The sequence below is a fragment of the Dermacentor variabilis genome, chromosome 1 (assembly GCF_050947875.1).
Source record: "Dermacentor variabilis isolate Ectoservices chromosome 1, ASM5094787v1, whole genome shotgun sequence".
NCBI classification, from domain to species: domain Eukaryota; kingdom Metazoa; phylum Arthropoda; class Arachnida; order Ixodida; family Ixodidae; genus Dermacentor; species Dermacentor variabilis.
In genome coordinates this window covers 48238554-48261849 of record NC_134568.1, presented here as the reverse complement: position 1 = coordinate 48261849, position 23296 = coordinate 48238554, and the positions used below count along the sequence as shown (strand labels likewise).

At 48.9% G+C, this 23296-nt stretch overlaps 1 protein-coding gene across 3 annotated transcripts in view; it reads left to right on the top strand.

Moving 5' to 3' along the window:
- The window catches only part of LOC142577288 (band 7 protein AGAP004871-like), a 505838-nt gene that overhangs the window by 244038 nt on the left and 238504 nt on the right, over positions 1-23296 (top strand). For all 3 annotated transcript variants that reach the window (XM_075687088.1, XM_075687089.1, XM_075687087.1), the window contains one exon: positions 20871-20977. In XM_075687088.1, the coding sequence (XP_075543203.1) occupies positions 20871-20977 (107 nt within the window). The remainder of the gene's footprint in view (positions 1-20870; positions 20978-23296) is intronic.

The following is a 23296-nucleotide window of genomic DNA, read 5'->3' as shown; positions in this document are numbered from 1 at the left end:
AGGTGCTGTAATTACCTAGTGGTTCAATACAACTGCATCGGCTCGTTCAGTAAGATGGAGTGAGCGGGCATCAACGAGCCTAACAGGTCATAGGTTTGAGCGAGTTCGTATCCCGCACCTCCACCAAAATGTTGCGGGAAGAAAGCAGGCCCACGAGTGCAAAATAACTTATATTTACAAATGGTGTATATGGCGTTCAGGCAACTGCCAGACTTCGTCTTCCTCTAGTCCAATTCAACTTCTTCCTTCACTTCACCGTAACAATATGTTTAAACATGCAAATGCACTCTAAAGCGGGAATGAAGCGAAAGAAACACGTAAAACAAATACGGCGCACTGTTTCTTGAACATTGGTGCATTGTCAAGTTTATTTTGCAAAAGTAATTAAATAAGTAGCAGTTGCGCCAGAAACCCAAGCGTCGATTGCGAAAGCAAATTAGTAGAAAGCGATGCGAAGTAAGGATAGTACTTTTATCGGCCATATCAACTTTCACATGCAGACTAAACTAACAAGCATGGTATTATTATTATTATTATTATTATTATTATTATTATTATTATTATTATTATTATTATTATTATTATTATTATTATTATTATTATTATTCCATAGGGAAACATACAAACACACAGAGGAAACACGGAGAGAGCAAGCTGACAACTGACGCCGAGAGGGGCACAACGCCTGCCTACTCTGTCGAGAGGAGGGAATGAAAAGAGAAGAGGAGAAGAAGATAGAAAAAAATAAATAGGAAAGAAAATGGGAAATAAACAAAAGACAGAGACACGGTCAAAATAAAGTAGGAACACGGAAGAAATGTCTGTAAACGAGAGGCCAAATCAGTTTACTGCATGAAAGTTAAGAAGGCTCTATGGGCCTGGTAGCGTTGAGTAGCACTCCCTCTCGGAAACAGGCAATCGTCGAGAGTCGCACACTTGAGTCCAATCAGTCCACTCAGCAAATATGTATGCATCCCACTCGATGATCGCGAACACTCGCTGTCGAAACGCTAGCGTGAGAAAGCGCAGCAGCAGCCGTGAGCAAAGTGACCTTTCTGCTGTCTATCGCTTCAACGCAAACTGAGCGCCGAGGACACACAGCACGCACAAAAGAACGATCCGTACACGCACCTAGACTCTGCCTCCAACGCAGATCGCTCAAAAGATACGGCGGCGCGCCCGCGCGCAGCTGCCACATATGCAGTTGCAGCGGAAGTATAGAACGCCGCCCACACCCTTCCCCTCCCCGGTACCTCGCAACGTTGGGTGCCTCGCGCGCGACGGAAGACGGCGCGCTTCCTCCTCGCTCTCCTCCCTGTCGCGCGGGCGAGATTGAGCCGCGATGGTCGGCTCCCAAAGGTATACCCCGTGCGTTGCCCAGGTGCTCTGAGAAGCCAACGCTTTTACACACCACCTGGACATGCCGGGCCATGCACTGTTTGGCGGTAGGAAAGGCTGCTGGCCAGCGACAGCCTTGACGATCAACTCAGTTTGATCTCGACAGGGCGCGCAGAGCCGCAACTGCCTGTGGCGCCTTGGACTGAGGGCAGCCACCTCCGCTTCAATGGGACCCATGAACCAAATGGGCCCCACACTACCAACTCCATTTATTCCCTCAAATAAATGTTTTTCTCTCTCCCTCTCCCTTCGTACGTGTTGACTCGCACATACAGCGTAGGTGGTGTTGCCGCCCTTGGACTTCGTACGGAACATCACGGATACGCCGAGGGCAGAAATGCGCCTGGAGTGTCCACATAAATGATATTGCAAAAAAAAAAAGAAACAATGCTTTATGCCGCTAGTATCATGGCGGAGACTGAAGAAAATCAATGGGTCAACTTTCACCTCTTGGTCCTCAGTGTGGAATCCACCAGAAAGAACCCCTTGCCTGAAAGCGCAAACGGCTGTACAAAGAAAAAAGAGAGGGCCGCTAGAGAGAGGCTGGCACAATGCACTCGCGACATCACCATCGCCTTGCACGGTGACATTTCCCTGCCCGGGTTCTATTTGCCCTTTTTTGCCTATCTGGCTCGCCTTTCTTTTTCCCATGGCCAGGCGACGGGCACACGTGTGCCAGTGAGACTTACACCTTTATCGGCCCGACTACAAGAGTGCGTACATGGACGGTGCCTCTGCTGTTGGTTGCGCGCGCTCGATTCTCCCCGATTTGTACTTCCGCTTCGGTGAGCATAGGCGAAGCGTCGGCCGGCCTCTTCGCGGGGACGGCCAAGTGCTTGACCCCCGCGTGCTCCTTCGTTTCCAATCCGGGCGATCGGTGCCGGCTGCGGTGGTGAGGACGAGTCATTAACGCACTCGGCTGCATCGCCAGACGCTCGTCTTCCCTCGCTGATTTTCGCAGCGGGAAGGCGAAGTGGTGACGGCCGCCCCGGGGCAGCGAGCGAATAATCGACTGCACTGCGGATGGCGTGCGCGCCTGCCTGCCGAGAGGCACTTCTCGAGCATGTCCGCCCGAGCACGCACAGGGCGCCACCCGAACGCCTGTGCTTGCTCGGACCGAAGCCGCGGCCAAGTCGAGTACTTAAAGAGTGCGTGCAACGGGCTTGTTTACCCTATCTTGCACTTCGGTACCTCGTAGTCTCCTTGGCCCGTATTCGCAAAAGGCTTTTACGAGAGTCTTGTTCGCAACAAATCTTGATGCTGGACTTAATTAGCGAAGGCGGGGGACAAGTGTCAAACACCACTTACGAACGAAAAACTTTGCGAATTCGACCCCTCTTTCAGATATCTCTCGGGCATCGGTGCTCTAAGCGCGAGGCACCGTTGTTAGACTGAAGGCCCCGTTGTTAGCCTTTGTTTGATTGATTGATTGATTTTCTCCGGAACAAGGCACGTTTGCGGGCGCAGCGGCGAATAATATAAGGAATGTGCAACGCGAGTTCATGAGCGACCTAGTGTTGTAGTCACTGTACGTGCTACCTTCTCCCCACTGCTTCACTATGCATAATGATAGCTCTGTAGAAAGTGATAACGAAAATAACAGATGAGCCTTATTCAGACAATGCGCTATAGTGACGCCATCAAGCCAGTGACGTACGCAACAAGCATGGTGTGGCACTCTAGAAAGCTTTAAAAACACGGAAAATCTTAATTTAGTTGCACAATATAAGCTTTCACCCAGGAACCACGAAGTCAGCGTGTCACGTCAGCGTATGATACGTGCATTGCATTGTTGCTTTACCCGGTGCGCGTGGATATCTCACGAAAAATGAAGTGTTCTTTTTTTTTCGTCTTTTTAATTTTCTGGCACATTCTGCGCGTGAGTAGCAGCGTGGTAATTAACGTATCGTCTGTGTAATTACACGCGACTGAGTGCGTGCGGCATCTTTTTTAAATGAGCATATAAGTGCTTCTTTAATACTCCCGAAGAATTGAACGTACTCGTAGTGTCCAATCTCCCCTCTCCTATCTGCGTTCTTCTGCTTGGTGCTTAGCGTAGTTCGCCATCGTTAATACACACACAAAAAAAAAAAGCGAAGAAGAGACTTCCACCAGCTCGTGTGTCCCTCAATGAAACGTAAGGGCAGCTCCAGTCATGCGCGGTGCAGCTTGTGATTTTTTTCGTTCTTTTCTTCTTGCGACGGTTGGCACAGAGGCACACAGGCAGCTGGTACGCTGCAGCATACCAGTGAATACCCTCAGATCCTCCAGTGCACGCGAACTTACGCGTACAAAACTCGCGCAGACTGGCACATGCAGTGCGCGCGATCGGCCGCGTGCCTCCGGTCATGGTGCGTCGGGCGCACACACGCGCGGCAGCGCGTACCAAAACCTGCAAGCGTGGTCTTTCGGCAGTAACCGCCGTGCTGTATGTTTGGACTGCCGATGCCGGGGGTCGGCGTCAAATTCCGGCATTCCCCTCTCGTCCCCGCCGTGGAGCCCGAGCAGCCCGGGAATGCGAGCGCATTGTCTGGCAGAATGAACCGGCCAGCTCTGCGCCGTCCTCTACTAAAGCGGCACAGCGTTTGTCGACGGCAGCCGCTGAGTGGGGGCGCGTTCGCAACGCGCCGCCGAACTCGTATACGCATACAGGGCCGACATCGCGAAGCTGTTTCCTCGTAAACGTGGAGCGCCATTGGTCGGCCACGATCGTTAATATTAGGCCCAACGTCGGGATTCGCTGGTATTGTCCCTTAGAAACAGTTCCGGCTTCCCAACGTTTTTGTGAATACGGGTCACAGTGCGTGGATTCATGATTAGCCGTATCCCGTGAACTGGTTCAGCGTTGATTACTCACAGGCGTGAAAGCGACGGCTCGGGCCAATCGCGAAACGCTTTTGTAAAATGTACAAAGCGTGGACTTTCGTTCTAAGAATACCGGAGGGAAATAAAGCCGTGGCTTCATACACTGTCAGTAAAGTAATTGATATGACCATGAGAAGGATAGGCATTGCCTTAACTTCCGTCCCTCTGGCTTCGAGAAATCTTGTAGTTCATTAAATAAGGCACCCGGAAGCAGCTTTATCGTCGTAAATTTGTCGTATGCCGGTGTTAGCCTTGCTTAAACTCTATGCGCTATCATTTAACTGCTTTTAGAACATGTTCAAACAAAATAATTACTGAAATGTTGCAAGAAATTGCCGATGGTAAGTACTTTTGCGCAAAGTCATGTCGCAAATAATGAATTAGTGCGAATAAAAAGTATGTAATTTTAATTCATCTCCTCTAACCCTCCTCCCCCCTCTCTCTCTCTCTCTCTCTCTACATATATATATATATATATATATGTGTGTGTGTGTGTGTGTGTGTGTGTGTGTGTGTGTGTGTGTGTGTGTGTGTTTGTGTGTGTGTGTGTAATGTGAAACTCTATGTGTACCGCCTGTGATCTAAGTACTATAGCGCTGCACGGATTTCATGGTGGGTTGACGCAGAGGCTGCCAATGTCCCTGTGTTTGCGCTACGCAGCGGATGGCGAGAGAACGACGAGACTTCTGTCCCCTCTGGCTTAATTCATCGCTCTGCGTGCGACGGCGTTTGTTCCCATCCTCTGTCGAGCAGAAACCAGGCGGGTTGCACGTGAGCCGCGTCGACAACAGGATGGAAATTTCTTTATTTAATTACTTATGTTAAATTTTCAATGGACCTTGCATGAGGGAGTGGGTGAAAACGCTCAGGTGTTGGTACAACAGCAAAGAAAACATGCAGAACTACAGCTGAATAATTATTACGGAATAAAGATATTGTGGAGCAATGTAAGATAAACTACGCCAGAGGAAAGGAGACGATTATTAATTTTTATTAATTGATAATTGAAGTAAAATTTATTTCGAGCACACTACCCGAATATATATGCACACCGGATTTGCGCGCACAACGAATGCGGAGCACATGCAGACAGGCTATCTCAATGCAGTATGTAAAAAGTCACATTCATGCTTGTAAAGAGAAATGGATAGAACACTGATACAGCCATCGCCTTTCTTCTTAAAGTGATAGGCTTGGAGCACCTGTCGGGCCAATTGTGTGTTAGGAAGGAGGTGAAAGAAGTGTTAGGAAGGAGCCTCCCGGCTCCTTCCTAACACACGCGTGTCCCAAAACAGCGGAGCGCAGCCGCACAAAGCACAGTGAAACGGCAGGTGTGGACCCACACCATTATTAAATGATAACACGGGCTCCCTTGAGCGGTCGTTAACATAGCGGCCGGTTTCACCTACGTAGACATTGCCGCAGCTCAACGGAATTTCATAGATAACGCCCACGGTGCAACGCAGAACTGGCCTGGCATTCTTCCTTTCGCACGAAAGCTTAGAACTTGGGGACAAAATTTCGCGACGAAATTGGGGTAAAAAGCTTCGACACCTTATTCTGTGCCGAAAGAAAAGCCACCGCAAAATCGTCCCTGTTTGCAACATTCTTCAAGTTGTGGGCAATTCTGTGCATGCATGGCACTACCTGTTGTCTCTTCTTCGGTGGTGCCCCATGCTCTCCGCTGCATCCTTTTGGCATCCGGAGCAGGGTATCTGATATGCTGATTAGAACTGCACAAGGGAAACCAGCTGCAACCAGCCTCGAGATATGTGACTACCATCCGCAGTGTGCTCGCACGACTTTAACAGACCGCAGACACAGCGTGGCTATAGCCCTTTTCTCTGCTTTCGAGTGAGCAGAGTCACAAGGAAGCAAGTCCTCATGGACACGGGGGCCATACATCCAGCACGAATGCGTAACTTTTAGTACAGGTGAATATCCAGAAATGGCAAATTATGGCATGAGGAAGCTCATGGGTGAACGTTATGCCTTTACCACGCTGTTTAAACACTGAGAGAACCGAGTTTACATTGTCAGATGGTGTGAAGGGACTGTACCATTTTAAAAGCACGAGGAAATCTTCCACGCATCTAACAATTCTAGGAGCTACGTCCGAGTCAAGGCATCTAGCTAAAACCTTGTCAATACATGAAAGAAATATATTATGGGAGACGGGAGCTACATAAGACCCACTACAGATGCTCTTACGTTGGACAATAGCTTGTCACTAAAAGAAACAAAGGTGCTGCTTAGGTAAAATTTCAGCAAGGTATAAAATTGACAATGGACAGACCACAAGGATTCATAAAATCAGCGCTTCCATTGTTCTCAATACGATCTCTAACATAAAATGGAATTTTAATATGGGGGGCCCAATAGAACAAATACTCCACATCAATTGGAAAGCCATAGCATACACCACTTCCAGTACTCAGAAAATCCATGACTTTGGCTGAGTTTCTTTGTGGCCAACGGGTCATCACAACGAACCTTATTTAAATGCTTCAGCAGGAAGCGACTAACCTGAAGCTGCCAAGTACCGTGCTCAGTCACAATTGACCTGAAAGGTCTTTCCCGTTTGTGTGTCCTAACAGTGAGGAACACTTCCAAGGTATTGCCTTTGCGATCAGTAATAGAGTTCGCAAGTTGAGGCAAGTTGAGTTCTTTGCACAGCGATACAGCGCAACTTTTTGCCTTGGCAGGGTTTGCTGTTGGGGGAAGAAAATTATTCTCAATCGCGAAAGAGGCCATCTCCCGGAAAGAGCCCTGAGGCCATAAGAACAAAGCCGCCTTCTTTGTTATCCTGCAGAAAACACAAATCCTTGTGCCTGAAGGAGGAAACGACTTTTTTCGTTCAAAAACTTTGTCGAACTCTGTACCGGTTCCTCTATTTATATATAACTATATATGTGGGTGGTGTGCTTGTCAGAAAATTAGTTGAAAGTCTGGCGTTCTTTCTTCCGTTTCCTCTTTCTTCTGTATGTTATTTTGCATTGAGCCACAATACCTTTATTATCTATGCACCAACTCGCCCAACATGTAGTACCCTGCTAAATTATTAGGATGCTTTAGAAATAGCGCACTGAAGCCTACCCAAATCCCTACGGCCCGGCTTGAGTTCTTTTGTGCTCCTTTGGGGCTCTTTTGTAAGCCCGATGGTTTGCGTCCGCTAACTTCAGTTGCGCAGTACCTAATACTCTTTAATAATAATTGAATTACGTGTCGGTCATTGTAGCCTCGTAGACGTGCAAGCGGTTATATTAGCTACTGGCTACTTAATTAAATGATTAGAAAAGATACTTGCTATAGGATATTTATACCAGGGATCAATGCCCTATAATTCTTGTCACACGAGAATGTATCTGAGATGGTGACCGCGGTGGTAGTTTTTATTAAGAAAAAATAAATAAATGTAGAGCGTTTTTTTTTTTCTTGTGCAGTAAAAGATGAAGGCCCAATGTGACGTTCACAAAATGTGGATTTGCTCATGTTGGAGCTGCATTATTGGGCGCGATCAAAGCAGCGCGGAAACACGAAGGAAGGAGGACAGGCGTTGAACGTCCAACTGACTGTATTTCATATATGCGCGGTGAATTAATGCTCAGATGAACGAGACATGGGAAAAGGGTCAACCACAAAAAGCAAAAAAAGAAAAAAAAGAGGAAAGGCGCATAAAAGAAAAGCAAAATATACAACATCAAAACATCGAAATAGACACGAACTAAGCAAACATCGCGTAGCACCGAAACCAAACTAACGCAAAAGCACAATGAAGTCAAGGACAACCACGGAAACCGAACGGTACGCACCCTTCACTATCATGTTGCATATTCCATATACAGCCACTCGGATAATGACGACGGCGTGCTGACGCAATCACCTCCATGTCTCATGATATCAATACTTTCCGTGATTACGCGGCTTGTCTGCTCGCTGCTCTTACCGATTACACTGTTGTCATTAATCTGCTGCTTGCAGCCACACTGCAGCCTGTTGTTAAGGCACCTGCAGGGTGGACGGACATATTATTTAACACGGGCAAGAAAATAATTAAATTCTCGAGTTTTACGAGACAAAACCTCGATATTGTTATGAGGCACGCCGTAGGGGACGAGTCCGGATTAATTTGAACCAACTGAAGTTTTTTAACGTGCACGCCATGCACGGTACACGGCATTGTTTTCCTAAGCCGCTGTAGTGGTGCAGTGGCTTTGGCGTTGAGCTGCTAAGTCCGAGGTCGGGGGATCAAATCCCGGCCGTGGTGACCGCATTGCGAAGAGCGATAAGTGCAAAAAATGCGCGTGTACCATGCATTTGGTGCCCGTTGAACAACTCCAGGTGGACAAAATTAATCCGGAGTCCTCCACTACGGCGTGCCTCATAACAATATCGTGACTTTGGCACGTAAAAGACCGGAATTTAAGTATTTCTTTAATTTGTGGTGAATAATATGTCGGTCAAACCGGCAGGTGCCTTAACAACAGGTTGCGAGAACACCGTGGCAAAGTTAAGAATGGATTGTCTGCCTTTCCTGCGTTGCACTGCAAAGAGTGTGGCTGCAAGCCGCAGATTAATGACACCAGTGTAATCAGTAAGAGCAGCGAGCAAACAACCCGCGTGATCATGGAAAGTATTGAGATCATGAGACATGTAGATGATTGCGTCAGCATGCCATTGCTGTTCTTATCCGAAAAAGAGTGGTTGTATTTGGAATATGCAACGCGATAGTGACGGGTGCGTACCAATTGGCTTCCGTCGTTGACCTTGGTTGCCTTGTTCTTTTGCGTTAGTTTGGTTTCGGCGCTACGCGATAATTACATAGTTCGCTTCTCTTAGCGGATTGACAAAGTGACGGCGCTCTTCCATGGGAAGAACTTATTCTCATGGTGGACTTGGAAAACTTTCTTGTGTGAAGCGTCGTAGCTGCGTTCGCAAAGATTCTCTAGCTTCTCTGGTGCTGGAAATATGATTCGATGCCGGCTCGATCTCCAATTCTTTTTAGTCTGTGTGACAAGTCATGAATTCAAGGAACTCAGATCTTACCGAGCTTTTCGGTGGCTGCTACCCCTTTAGGCCACCTTAAACAGGTTCTCTGTGACGGAAGTAATGACACGCTGCCGTAAGCCACCATATTGAAGCCATTTCACGCTAACATTAAATCTACGGGCCATGCTATGAATGTAGGACTTCTCAACATAATTTTGATGCGTGTGATTAGCTATGCTCACCTTTTCCAGTTTCCGAATGTCCCCAGAAAACGGCAATTATAGCTTCTTGGCCCAATTTGCGCACACTACCAAGAAGTTTGGCTGTCTGAGAAGAGAAAATGGATAGCAAGAAAACAGACGATTTTCGGAGGAGTATCATGAGTAACCACCTGAACATTTTTTTCAAAAACTTGCAAATTCTTCAAAAATATCATGTTCTTGGACACTGGGTCTTCTGTTCAGAACGATCAGATAGTTACCCATATGCCGAAACACAGCAGCGATGTTCGTAGCGCCAAATTTGACGACAGTTTCCTCTATAGGTAAGCTAAAAGCAGGTCGCTCAAAGAACATCTCTAACCTGATTGGGATGGGCGCGTGCCGGTTGTCTTCCGTCGTTGACCTTGGTTGCCGTGTATGTTTTTGCGTAGGTTTGGTTTTGGCGCTACGCGATTGTCTTCTAGTTCAGGCCTCTTTCAATCTTGTCATGCTCTGTAACGCGTTTTCCTTTGCTTCTTCTTTTTGTGTGTGTTTGTGTGTGCTTAACCAATTGTCGTTCATTTGAGTCTACATTCTGCACGCATACGTGAAATAAAGTCAGTTGCAAGTTCTGTGCCTGTTGTCGCCCCTTCTTGTTTCGGCGCTGGTTCGCCCTTCATAGTGACAAAGTTAAAGGGTCTTTTAAACGGTTCGGACAAATTATATGAAGCGTATAGGCTATAGCTACAGTAAAATATTCGCATCACAATTTGTGTGAAGCGTCTCATATTAAGAGAGCTACGGACAATTACAAATTACTCTCGCCCATAGCCATGCTTTATTTCCTCAACTCGTTTGCCGAGTGATTGGGGCTAAGCTCTTCCTTCACTGGTTCTGCGTCATGATGGGACGTCGTGTCGTCTACTTCCGGTTGTCTTGGAGGCAGCGCGCGAAGCCTCTCCAACCTCTCCGCCAGCCGCCTGGCTGTTGATCCCAAGCGAGAGCTATCGAAGCAGCGTGCGTTGCGAGAATTCTGTCACTGTGCCGTGCGTGTCCGGCATTCCGGTACCTACAGGCGAGCTAGGCGTTTTGACGGATGGGTGAAGGCGTAAGCTAAAGTCCATCCGTACTACTATTGCTATGATGAAAGAGCTTTAGCGTGAACGTACGTGAGCGGCCTGATCGGTCTGCACAGTCCAGTCGGTGGCACAGAGCTTTACCAGCCAAACAAAGAGCTAATATGGCTGTAGTCTAAAACATTTTAAACATTTAGAAAAACCACGTGTTCACGATTACGCTCTTGCCAAAAATTTGAACCAGCAGCAAAGTGGAATACACCTGGTTACTGCTATATTCTGTGCTTGGTTGAGCTTTGTGCCAGCAGGTGACTGCACCGTGTAGGCCGTTCCCGTTTGCACCTCTGCTCACCCCGTAAAACACCCAGGTCCAGTCCGCTTGCGCTTGCTTTTACCTGAATGCCGGACACGAGAAACGCATGGCGTGAAGTGACGTCAGCAAACGCGCAGATGCTGGTGCCGATCGGATACTGGCAACCAGCGCTGCAGCCACACCGCTCCCATGTTTGCCTTGCAGAGGGACACAGTGTCGCAGCTTGAGATGTCACCGATTGCTGCGTTTGTAGCTCAGAACGCAAGGGCGAACCATGGTGCTCCCGAAAAGACAGATCGAGACCAACACAGACCGCGCAGTTCGCGTCAACATGGAGCACATTGTAACAAAAGCAGACGACACTTGCTGTGTGCTGGAATTGCTTGAGTGTAGCGACAAACTGTCCTTGTGCATTCTCTTTCTGCTACTTTCTTTCTTTATAGAAACAAATTAACTAACAATGCTACTGTTACGAACAATATTTGTTCGCCATAAAGTTGCGGAAAATATCGATGACGCACCCTGGCCAGCCAATCGGATAGCTCGCCCTACTGGCGTCGTATGGTCACCTTGCGTCACTTGGTCAGGGGCGGCTGAAAGCTCAGGGGAGTGGCGTGCTGCGATCGGTAGCGATGTACGTTTTTAAAACCTTATAGCAAATTGCACGCTTTACGCGGAGCGGTTAAACACGTCACTTAATTGTGACGGCCTCAAGGGACGCATAAAGGGAGAACGTCGGCGACAGGTTCCCTTACCCCTACACGCAGCAACTTACGCGCGGTGAGCGACCCGGTGACAGGAATGCAGCGGATCGGCAACGTACCCTACGCGTTGTCTCATAATGACCAGAAGGGCCAACTCTAACGACTCAATTCGTTTTGCACAATATCGCCAAAATCGTTTCAGGGTCCCTTTAACTACTATAGAAATGGAAGTTGAATGATATTATGCAGTTACTATGGTGTGCTCTTAAGAAATTTATGCTGAGAAATTTGCATATCTACGTATTCATGTGTCCAGTTGGGGTTATTAGCCATACAGCCCTGAAATATGCTAAGCTGCAATGTGACGTAGTACGAGCTCAGTGAAGAAGCCTTCACAGAAACTTTTATTCAGAAGCATGAAACTTATTGGAAATCACGAAGAGAACAAGAAAGTTGCGAGAAGCACAAATAAAAAAAACGGAACCTTAAACATTACAAGGATGATACAATACAATAGTGTAACACAACGACAAATCTTGAGGAGTTAAGAATTATTCGGTGATTGATATAGGACAAAGTCAGTAAAATAAACATTAGGACCCACTTTTCTTAAACAAGCGCGGGCCGCGATTGGCCGCCACTGCGTCAATGATCTTATCACATCAATCGCTTCGTCATTGGTGGGCAGCCTAAAATCGGTCGATACAGAAAAGGTCTCACGTGCGAGAGAAGTTTTGTGAATGTGGGCTCAGAGCTCCGCGCAATTATCAGAGCGCTTCAATAAGAAAAACCGGTTTTTCTTTTTTTTTTTTCTGCCCGCGGAATATATCACTTCTTCAAGACATTCATGTACCTTGCTAAAAATTTCCTTATACCGTACGTACACCAGGCGACCTTTCTCCCGGCATATTTGTTGCTTTGACACATTGCGCATTTAGTTTAACCCTTCGCAACATGATCCAGCGGGACTAAGGAGGGGTTGCGTTCAGAAAGGGGTGGCAGTCTTTTGATCTTTGTTCGTTTGTTTTATTTATTTTCTTTTTGCACGCCTCTGTTGGGTTCTTCTCCCTACCCGTTACTCCGCCGTCGTGACACGCCGTTCCGCACGGCCTGTCTTTAATCAGCCTTCGGCTCGACTTGCATCGCCTTTTAGTGCGGTTTCTTTCATGTCCCCCTCCTTTTAAGCCCCCTTTCAAAAGATTTGCCTCCTTTCACTCTCCATACTTTGCTCGGTCTCTTCTATTTTCCTTTTAAAGTCTAGTCTAGCGGTATTCATATAGATGATAAGAAAGCGCTAAGGACACACGCGGAGGCTCTGCTCGCGGCTTTTCGTTCACCTTCGTTTTTGCGTCGTTTGCCGGTCTCCACCCTTCTAATCTCCCCGCCTCTATATGACTCGCTCGTCTTTTTTTTTTTTCCTTCGTTTCTATTCATTCTCACCCCGCGGGTCTCTAGCCCTGCTATCGCGATTCGGGAGCGCGGTTAGAGCGCAGCGGTCGCTACGGGCCACTTCTCACTCCACGACGCTGAGCTGTCACCACTTGTCTTTTTTTTTTCGCCTCTTTACTGATTTGTGCTTTGTGCCGCGACGATCCGGCTCTGATTAATTGGGCGCGGGTGGTGGTCGCGCGTCGCTAATTAACGTCGGCGCTGGGCGCAGCGACGTCACACAAAAAAGTGTTGGCCTCCGCTCATTTGTGCCATCTTTGTTTGCCCTCCCGCTCTTCCAGGCGGTATCGTTGTATCGCTTCGTGAATGAAAAGACGGATCCCTCGCACGCCGGTGCGACGTGTTCTGTGTCTACTGCGCGCGACCCGTAGGCTTTGTTTGCGAAGAATCACTTTCGACCAAGAATAGGGGAATCGGTGCGGAATGAAATTTTACAACCACACATTGCAAATATTTTGCCTCTGCGACGCAACAGTTTCATTGCCGACGCTTTCACTTTCGTATGACCTCTCGTGAATGCCGCGTAACGTGCCCTCCTGAAGAACGGCAAGTTAGCGTGCATGTACTTGGGATATTTTTTGTCGGAAATAAGGAAGGGAACTCAATATAGAAAGATAACAAGAAATAGCAATATAACAACCGTTTCCTGCAAAAAAATAAAGAAAAAATTTCTTTTTAAAGTTTTTCTCCTTTTTGCTTTAGTTTTTATTAGAAGCCTGTGGAAAAACCAATACATTTGAGCAATTAAAGTACGTCAACTATTTTTGGTAAATGCACACATTAAAAGCAGCAGTTAGCATCGAAAACTAAACAACGAAACGATTGACTACAAATAAATAATGGGGGTACCTATGATGCCGATTAAAAATACGATACTATTTGGATCCGACTGCTGGTACGATCTGTTGGGAACTCGGCGCTGACGCCCGTGGTTGTACCTGGGTCGCAAGCCCCAAGGGTAGCGTTGGCCTGGCGGCCTGGGGTACAACTGCAAGCATCCGAAGGTCCCGGCAAAGCATGAGTCGACAGGTAACAACGAAACAACTTGTTTATTTTAACATCGCAAAGAGTTGGTGGTCAGGTTTGACCGAAGTAGAGAGACGGGAGAGCACTTCACTCAACGGAAGAAATCGGAGCCCTCCTCTGGCGTCCGGGGGCAGCTGTTTTTATACTCTCGCAGTTGAGGGCAAGAAGGAACCCCTCAAAAGACGAGCACGTGAATGTACAATGGGCTAATGGTGACGCACACTGTCGTAGCGATGCCGTAGCACCATGTCGTGGCGCTGCGCACGATCTCGTAGCACCTGGTCGTGGCGCTGCGCAGCACACTGTCGTGGCGCTGCCGGTCGGACACAATGACTGTAACGAGAAGATGGTCCCTGCTTTGGCACCGCCTGTTTCGGGCACAATGACTGGAACGAGATCCCTGCTTTGGCATCGCCTGTTTCGGGCCCAATAACTGGAAGGAGATCCCTGCTTTGGCCTCGCCTGTTTCGGGCACAATGACTGGAACGAAATCCCTAGGCGGTCGCATCGCCGCAGACGCGCCTGGAAACACCTGGCGATGAGTGTTGCGGTGACGACGATCGGGCCAAAATGTCCGCCGCCCCGCCGCCGTCGCGCCGGCAAAACCACGTGTCGCAGGCGAAACGCAACAGACCGCCCCGCCGGGGAAAGGAGATCCCGATGGACAGGGGACTGCATCCGCTGTCCGGAGGGATGTCGCTCGATGATGCTCATAACCGAAGTCGGGCGTCCCTTGACGTTTCTTGAGCGCAGCGCACAGAGAAGGCCTCGTTCTCTCGTTCAGGTTCGCACGGGACACTGCAAAGTGACTTCGGGAGAGTTCACATTTTTGTTCTCGTTCCCGGCAAGCGTTAGAACTACGCTGAAAACTCAACCGCTCAGTCAGCAAGCACGGCACAACCCTCACTAAGCCCTGCCAGGCTCTTTCCCCTTTTTATACCACTGCCTAGTTCCTTACAGTAGTCTAGCATCACTCAGAACGCGTCCACAAATTGAAAAATTGCACTAGAAAGCATATCATCACTTTGAAACACTAAACAAAAGCAATATGTTAAAAAAAATCCTGCCTCAGGAAGAAAAACATCAGTAACAAACAATTTTGAGGCTGATTCCTACGTTAGGGGCTTCGACTTAAGCCATCGGCGTTACCGTTGAGACTCCCCTTTTTGTAACGCACCTCAAAGGAATATTGTTGTAAAGCGAGGCTCCAGCGCAGGAGGCGGCCATTTTTGGGAGAGATGGTCTGCAGCCATTGGAGAGGGCAGTGATCTGTCTCAATGATAAACCTCGAGCCGGCTAGATAGCATGACAATTTCTGAACGGCCCACACGAGACATGCACACTCTTTCTCGGTGGCGCTATACGCCTGCTCACGACTGGTCAGCTTACGACTAGCATACAGGACGGGGTGTTCTACTTCTCCATTTTCCCGTTGGCACAGTACAACGCCCATGCCTCGCTCACTAGCATCGCACTGAACAATGAACCCTTTTGTATAGTCTGGCGATCGTAGCACAGGCTGGCTTGTTAGGGCACTCTTTAGGGCGCTAAAAGCTCTTTCCTTTGTCTCGTCCCAGACGACTGTTTGAGGCTCTGTCTTTCTTAGAGCATCCGTCAGGGGAGCCGCGATATCAGAGTACCTAGGGATGTACCTCTGATAGTAGCCGGCGACACCTAAGAACGACCGAATATCGGTCTTTGTGCGCGGTTGCGGAAAGTCTCGCACAGCGGCCACTTTTATTTCAGAGGGGCGGCGACGACCCTGACCAATCACGTGACCGAGGTAGACAACCTCGGCCTGTGCTATCTGGCACTTAGGAGCCTTGACTGTCAAGCCTGCTTCGCGCAGGCGGGTTAGCACTGCCCGCAAGTGTGTCATATGCTCAGACCAGGATGCGGAGAATATCGCTACGTCGTCTAGATACGGTAAAGCGAATTCTTGCTGTCCCCGCAACACTTTATCCATGAGACTTGAAAAACAGTATGGCGCGTTCTTCAAACCAAAACTCAACACTTTAGGACGGAATGTTCCCATTGGTGAAATGAACGCCGCATACCTACTAGCCTCTTCTGTAAGTGGAACCTGCCAATAACCCCTGACAAGATCTAGGGTGGAAATAAACTGAGCGCTACTAACTTTCTCAAGGCGCTCCTCGATGTTAGGGATCGGATAAATTTGATCCTTAGTGATGGAATTAAGCCTGCGGTAGTCGACGCAAGGACGAGGTTCCTTGCCCGGTACCTCAACTAAAATCAAAGGGGAGGTATAATCACTCTCACCTGCCTCAATAACACCGAGCTGTAGCATTTTCTTTACCTCAGCCTCCATAATATCGCTCTGGCGGGGTGACACCCGATACGCCTTGGATCGTACTGGCTCTGTGGAGGTAAGTTCTATATCATGAGTAAGTACAGAAGTCCTACCAGGCCTCTCAGAGAACAGACCTTGAAACTCTTGTAATAGCTGGTGTAGTTCGGTTTTCTGCTCAGGCGACAGCGGTGCTTTACTGATAAGGTCACTAATGACTTGACCGGTGTCTTCCCTGTTCGTCACTGAGCCTAGTCCCGGAAGCTCGACCGGAAGCTCTTCAGGAACGTTTACCATCATGCACACCACTGCTTCCCTTTGTCTATAAGGTTTGAGCAGATTACAGTGGTAAACTTGCTGTGCTTTCCGCTTTCCTGGCAGACTTACCACGTAGTTAACGTCCGACAGTTTCTGAACAATTCGCGCTGGGCCCTCCCACTGCACGTCTAGTTTGTTGTTTAGCGATGTGCGCAATATCATGACCTCATCGCCAACCTCAAAACGACGGGCCCTGGCTGTCCGATCATAATAAACCTTGGCCCTCTGCTGGGCCTTTGTCATTGCTTCACCTGACAACTCCTGTGCCCTTCTTAAGCGTTCGAGGAGCTTAAGCACGTACTCCACCACGACTGGGTCGTCGCCCCTACCTTCCCATGATTCTCGAAGCATGCGAAGCGGAGATCGAAGCGAGCGACCGTACACCAGTTCAGCTGGCGAAAACCCCGTAGCCGCATGCGGCGCGGTCCTTAAAGCAAACATCACCCCAGGCAGACACAGCTCCCAGTCAGTTTGATGTTCAAAACACAAGGCTCTCAACACGCGCTTCATGACGGAGTGGAGCTTCTCAACGGAATTCGACTGTGGGTGGTACACTGAGCTGTGTAGCAGCTTTACCCCACACCTTTCGAGAAAAGTTGTCGTCAAAGCGCTAGTAAACACTGTGCCCTGATCTGATTGAATTTCTGCAGGAAAACCAACTCGCGCAAATATGGACAGTAGTGCATTAACTATCTCAACTGAGCTGAGTTCTTTAAGCGGCACTGCTTCAGGGAACTTTGTCGCTGGGCAGATCACAGTCAAAATGTGTCTGTACCCCGTGGCTGTTACCGGCAGAGGTCCCACTGTATCAATAACGAGCCGTCTAAAAGGCTCCGTAATGATAGGTACCAATTTCAACGGCGCCCTCGATTTGTCCCCTGGTTTGCCCACCCGCTGACAAGTGTCACATGTCCTCACGAAATGGTCTGCGTCCCGAAAACACCCTGGCCAATAGTACTCTTGCAAGAGACGGTCCTTAGTTTTCTTAACGCCTAGGTGTCCGGACCACGAACCCCCATGTGATAAGCGCAACAGATCCTGACGATAGCATTGAGGCACGACCAGCTGATCGAACTCCACTCCTCGGCGGTCTAGATACTTCCGGTACAGGACTCCACCTCTTTCCACAAAACGCGCAGTTTTCCTGGCGATACCTTCTTTGACATTGCAGCGCACGTTTTCCAGGCTGCCATCCTTTTTTTGCTCGGCTATCAAAGCCGTCCGGCTGACTTTTAGCAACCTATCAAGTCCGTCTGACGTAGGCGCGATGAGCAAATCAGTAGATAGCTCTTCTAACTTTCCCGCGTCGGGATTTTCCTCTCCAGTATCTGGCGCCTTCAACGCTACAGACTCAATTCTATTCTGTTCGGGCGTGCTCTGAATATCAGCTTGCTGCGCCTCTGACCCTTTTTCGTTGTTTGATAACGTCGGCCCCGCAACTACCGCCTTTGCAGCGAGCTCCCGAACCTTCGATCTGGTTAAGGCCTGAACACTAGCTTCACCAAACAAAAGCCCCTTCTCGCGCAGGAGGTGATCGGACCTGTTTGAAAATAGGTACGGGTACTGGGGTGGCAGCATAGATGACACTGCCGCCTCCGTCTCAAGCGCTCCGAAAGGTCCTTCAATAAGCACTTTTGCTACCGGCAGACACACGCTATGAGCTTCCACGGCTTGCTTGATCCATGCGCACTCGCCCGTGAACATATGGGGTTCTACGTAAGACGGGTGAACTACATCCATCGTAGCTGCGGAATCGCGAAGCACTCGGCACTCTTTCCCGTTCACGAGGAGGTCTCGCATGTAAGGCTCGAGAAGCTTCATGTTCTCGTCAGTGCTGCCTATTGAAAAAAACACAACTTTTGGTGTTGTTTCCGGACACTGCGCCGAAAAGTGACCCGGCTTCTGGCACGTATAACACAAGCGCGCTCGCCTCATCTCGAACCGCTTTCTGCGTTTGGCTGCCGCCGTCTCTTTACGTTTGGTCGGACTGCTTTCGCTCGCATCCGCACTACGCGTGTCCCCCTTTGCTCTCATAGGTGTGAACTTCGGCCTCTCAAACTTCGAGCCAAATTCACCCTTTTGACCGTCCTTAGCTCCGCGAGCCCGACGCGTCACAAACTCCTCGGCTAGCTCAGCGGCTTTAGCCACCGTACAAACGTCTGGCCTATCCAAGACCCAGTATCGCACGTTCTCCGGTAACCGACTATAAAACTGTTCTAGCCCGAAACACTGCAGAACTTTATCGTGGTCACCAAACGCTTTCTCTTCTTTGAGCCACTCCTGCATGTTCGACATAAGCCTATACGCAAACTCTGTATATGACTCACTTCTGCCTTTCTCATTTTCCCGAAACTTCCGACGGAACGCTTCCGCAGACAGCCGGTACTTTTTTAGCAGACTCGATTTTACTTTGTCGAAATCCTCTGCTTCCTCTCTATCCAAGCGAGCGACTACGTCGGCCGCCTCGCCGGGTAACAAAGTGAGCAAGCGCTGTGGCCACGTTTCCCGAGAGAACCCCTGCTTCTCGCACGTTCGCTCAAAGTTAACCAGGAACAAACCAATGTCCTCTCCAAGCTTAAACGGCCGCATCAGGTCCGTCATTTTGAACAATACGCGTTCTCCTGCACCGTGTGCCTGACTTCCATTACGAGCGCGTTCCATCTCTACCTCGAGACGCTTCATTTCCAAAGCGTGTTCGCGCTCTTCTTTTTCTTTCTGCTCTTTAAGTTCGCGCTCCTGTCTTTTTGACCTCTCCTCAATAGTCTCAAGGCATTCCGACAGCTCGTCATCCTCAGCCTCTAACTCAAGAATAGCCGTTATCAGTTCCGGTTTTCTTAGTTTGTCTGAGACATCCAGACCCAACTCTCTTGCAAGCTCCAACAATTTCGGTTTGCGCAACGACTTCAAATCCATGGCTGCTCTGAATGCTGCTTTCTCTACTGCTTACTATTGTCTTGCCGCAAACTAACCCGGCAGCAACGACAACCACAATTACCAGCTCTGTTTCTGACACTAACAAAAAGCCTGGCAAAGCTCAGTAGAAGAAAGTCCCGCACTCACCAAACCTCGCAGGCAGGAATTCCGCGCAGTCGTTCCGCTGCAGGCAACCAGTCGTCACACAGGGCTCGTTGCACTGCTCCCGGATCGTCGTTGAGCTGCTCAGCATACAGTCAACTGCATCTCTTCGCTGCTGGCCTCCGTTGTCGCGATCTCGCCGCTGGCAGACCGTTGTTTGAAGTCGTAGGCGATCTCACCGCTGGCAACCAGATGTTTGGATCCGGACTGCTGGCGCGGTCGGTTGGGAACTCGGCGCTGACGCCCGTGGTTGTACCTGGGTCGCAAGCCCCAAGGGTAGCGTTGGCCTGGCGGCCTGGGGTACAACTGCAAGCATCCGAAGGTCCCGGCAAAGCATGAGTCGACAGGTAACAACGAAACAACTTGTTTATTTTAACATCGCAAAGAGTTGGTGGTCAGGTTTGACCGAAGTAGAGAGACGGGAGAGCACTTCACTCAACGGAAGAAATCGGAGCCCTCCTCTGGCGTCCGGGGGCAGCTGTTTTTATACTCTCGCAGTTGAGGGCAAGAAGGAACCCCTCAAAAGACGAGCACGTGAATGTACAATGGGCTAATGGTGACGCACACTGTCGTAGCGATGCCGTAGCACCATGTCGTGGCGCTGCGCACGATCTCGTAGCACCTGGTCGTGGCGCTGCGCAGCACACTGTCGTGGCGCTGCCGGTCGGACACAATGACTGTAACGAGAAGATGGTCCCTGCTTTGGCACCGCCTGTTTCGGGCACAATGACTGGAACGAGATCCCTGCTTTGGCATCGCCTGTTTCGGGCCCAATAACTGGAAGGAGATCCCTGCTTTGGCCTCGCCTGTTTCGGGCACAATGACTGGAACGAAATCCCTAGGCGGTCGCATCGCCGCAGACGCGCCTGGAAACACCTGGCGATGAGTGTTGCGGTGACGACGATCGGGCCAAAATGTCCGCCGCCCCGCCGCCGTCGCGCCGGCAAAACCACGTGTCGCAGGCGAAACGCAACAATACCGTATCTGCAAAGCTAAAAAGCAAAAAAGGAAGCCAGGGGACGGGGTATACACATACCATTGATGGCAGCTATGCAAACGATTTCAGCCGCAATCAAATGTATAAATGCCCCAATTTTGTCATTGAAGAATACACACATTTCATTGGCCTTTCTCTTCTTTTGACTTCAGGCTCCCGGTCATCGGACGGGACCAACATTTGCTCGATCATCTTGACCTTCATCTCACTGCTGGTCATATCTGTTACGTTCCCCTTCTCACTCTTCTTCTGCATCAAGGTGAGTTTATGCTGCTCTTGAAGTTTTGGGACATTCTTCACCTGGCCTTTAGAAGCGTACGGAACGATGCGATGTCGCAACGCGTGCCGCGTCATGGCTCTTGCTTGGAGATGTGCCACTCCAGTCAAGAATCATATGTGGCTAAACTCAAACGAAAACTGTTTATGCCATTCTTACTCGACATAATGCAAATGCTTCGTTTTTAGCTTGAAAAACGCGCATGCACTCAAAGGTAAATGTATAGTTTTCTGTGCACCAGCAAGCAGTCTTCTCTACAACTACTGTAGTTTAACGGCGAAGTAACCTTTGCGGGTGACAACGATATATATGGACGCATGACTGTGCCCATATATTGCCATAAATGAACAAGAAGCAAACTAGATGACGTAGTTTGGCAGTAGTAGGTTGCGGAAGCGGGATGCTTTCTTGCACGCTCACTGCGAAAATGTAAATATATCTACATGTTCTGCATCTTAGATTTGTCGGTGAAGCATATTCCAAGAAATATGCCGAACGTTCTTTTTTATACTCAGGAGTTATTCACACACAAAAAAACTAACATATGCATTCCAAAGCAACAAAATGCCTCTGAAAAACTCACTATAGCAGCAACTGGAGGAAATTGCAATAATGCTACCCCGCCACAATAGTGTATGGCTATAGTAAAGCCCCCCCCCCCCCCCCCCCCGCCCCTCGACACTACAGTCAGTTGCCTTCACGGAAAGATCAGGGTCTCGAGGTATTCGTAAAAATGGTGCAGCATCAAAAAAGCCGATGTGCATAAAATCGCTGATGAGACTTTCAAAACATGCGGACTGGCACCACATATCGCGAGATGTTTTCTTATTTGTAAGTAAAATGTTCACAACGCTGAAGGATGCTTCATTACTATCCTTTATGAAGCATATATTGGAGCATATATATATATTGGAGGTAAAAAGGTTAACAAGGAAAAGAGCACAAAGCGAGAAATGCACCTTATAAACGTGCAGGGAAAAAGAAGAGAGGCTCTGTTGTGCTTATATTACAACACCACGCTAAGTGCAGACGTTCGTCACGTCTAAGATGCGTTTTCGCGGCACGTATGTACTCAAACGCGACACGTGCGTGACAGCTTGTCTCGTAACAGGGATTCGGAATGCTGTGTGCTTAGAAAGTGTTATCCGCAGCAATTCTTTTGCTTTAAGCTAGTTTCTTCGTATTGCCAGCGCATGGACATGGTGTGCGACCTGTCATTTTTCTGTCGGAGGATCTTGTTCAAAATTGTCTATTCTTAATAATAATAATAATAAATTAATAATAACAATCTCCACCCCACTCAATGTGGGAATCGGCGTAAGTGACAGTTTCACGTCGACTCTGCCGCAACGACCCAACGAGCGTCGGTGCATCATGCCGCTCCCGGCGCACGTTCTGTTTCCAATCCGGTGCCATTTCCGCTTGACTTCATCGTCTGCGCCGAGCAGTCAGCGCGCATTACTACCACACCACCCGCCTTCCTTCTCATTTCTCTTCTCCTCCTGCCCGCTCACTTCCTGCTGTTCTCAGTTTAACCACCGCCATCGACAACGGCATCTAAACCCGTCGAAGGCCAGAAAGAAATCTTCTCTGAATGTAACCTCTGCTGCAATCCAGTTTGACCACCGACCACGGCATAAAAATTTGTCGACTTCACAAATAAAGCTTGGCTTTAAAAAATGAGAATAAGATCTCGCATTCCCAAAAGGATGTAACGCTAAAATAGTTCGTAGCAAAAATTTCAGCTAATCCTTATGCTGGATATATTAGGGACGATGGCCGGTCAATGGCAAAGCGCACTTACGAACAAAAAGCTTTGTGAATTCGGCCGAACATGTTCAGAGAGTCTGAACGACTAGTATCTTATTACCAGATCATCCACTCACCACGCATCGAGTCTCCGCTTCGACGATGTTAGCGCAGTCTTCATCAGTGAAGCTCTCACGGTTCTCTAACGATGTGTCCTAAGGCGTGGTGCCCTCGTGTGCTGTCTGCGTTGCTTCAATGGGCATGATTGTAGCAGTGTAACTACATGCTCCTTGTTTGGGCAAACGGCGCGGGATTCAATTGGGCAGCCTCGTCCTGAGTAACTGAAAGGCCTAGCATCTGAGCCGCTGCGCAGATCGTGGCTGGAGCCAGGCACGTGACACGTTTGCGGTAGAAAAGAGGGGGAATAAAGCTTCCAACACTGCGCTCTTTGCAGACACTGATCAAATGAGAAATTGGATTTGTCGCACACACGCTTTGATCAGCTAGCAGGTGCTGACGCGAGGTACGCTCTCCGAATGACGAGTACAAACC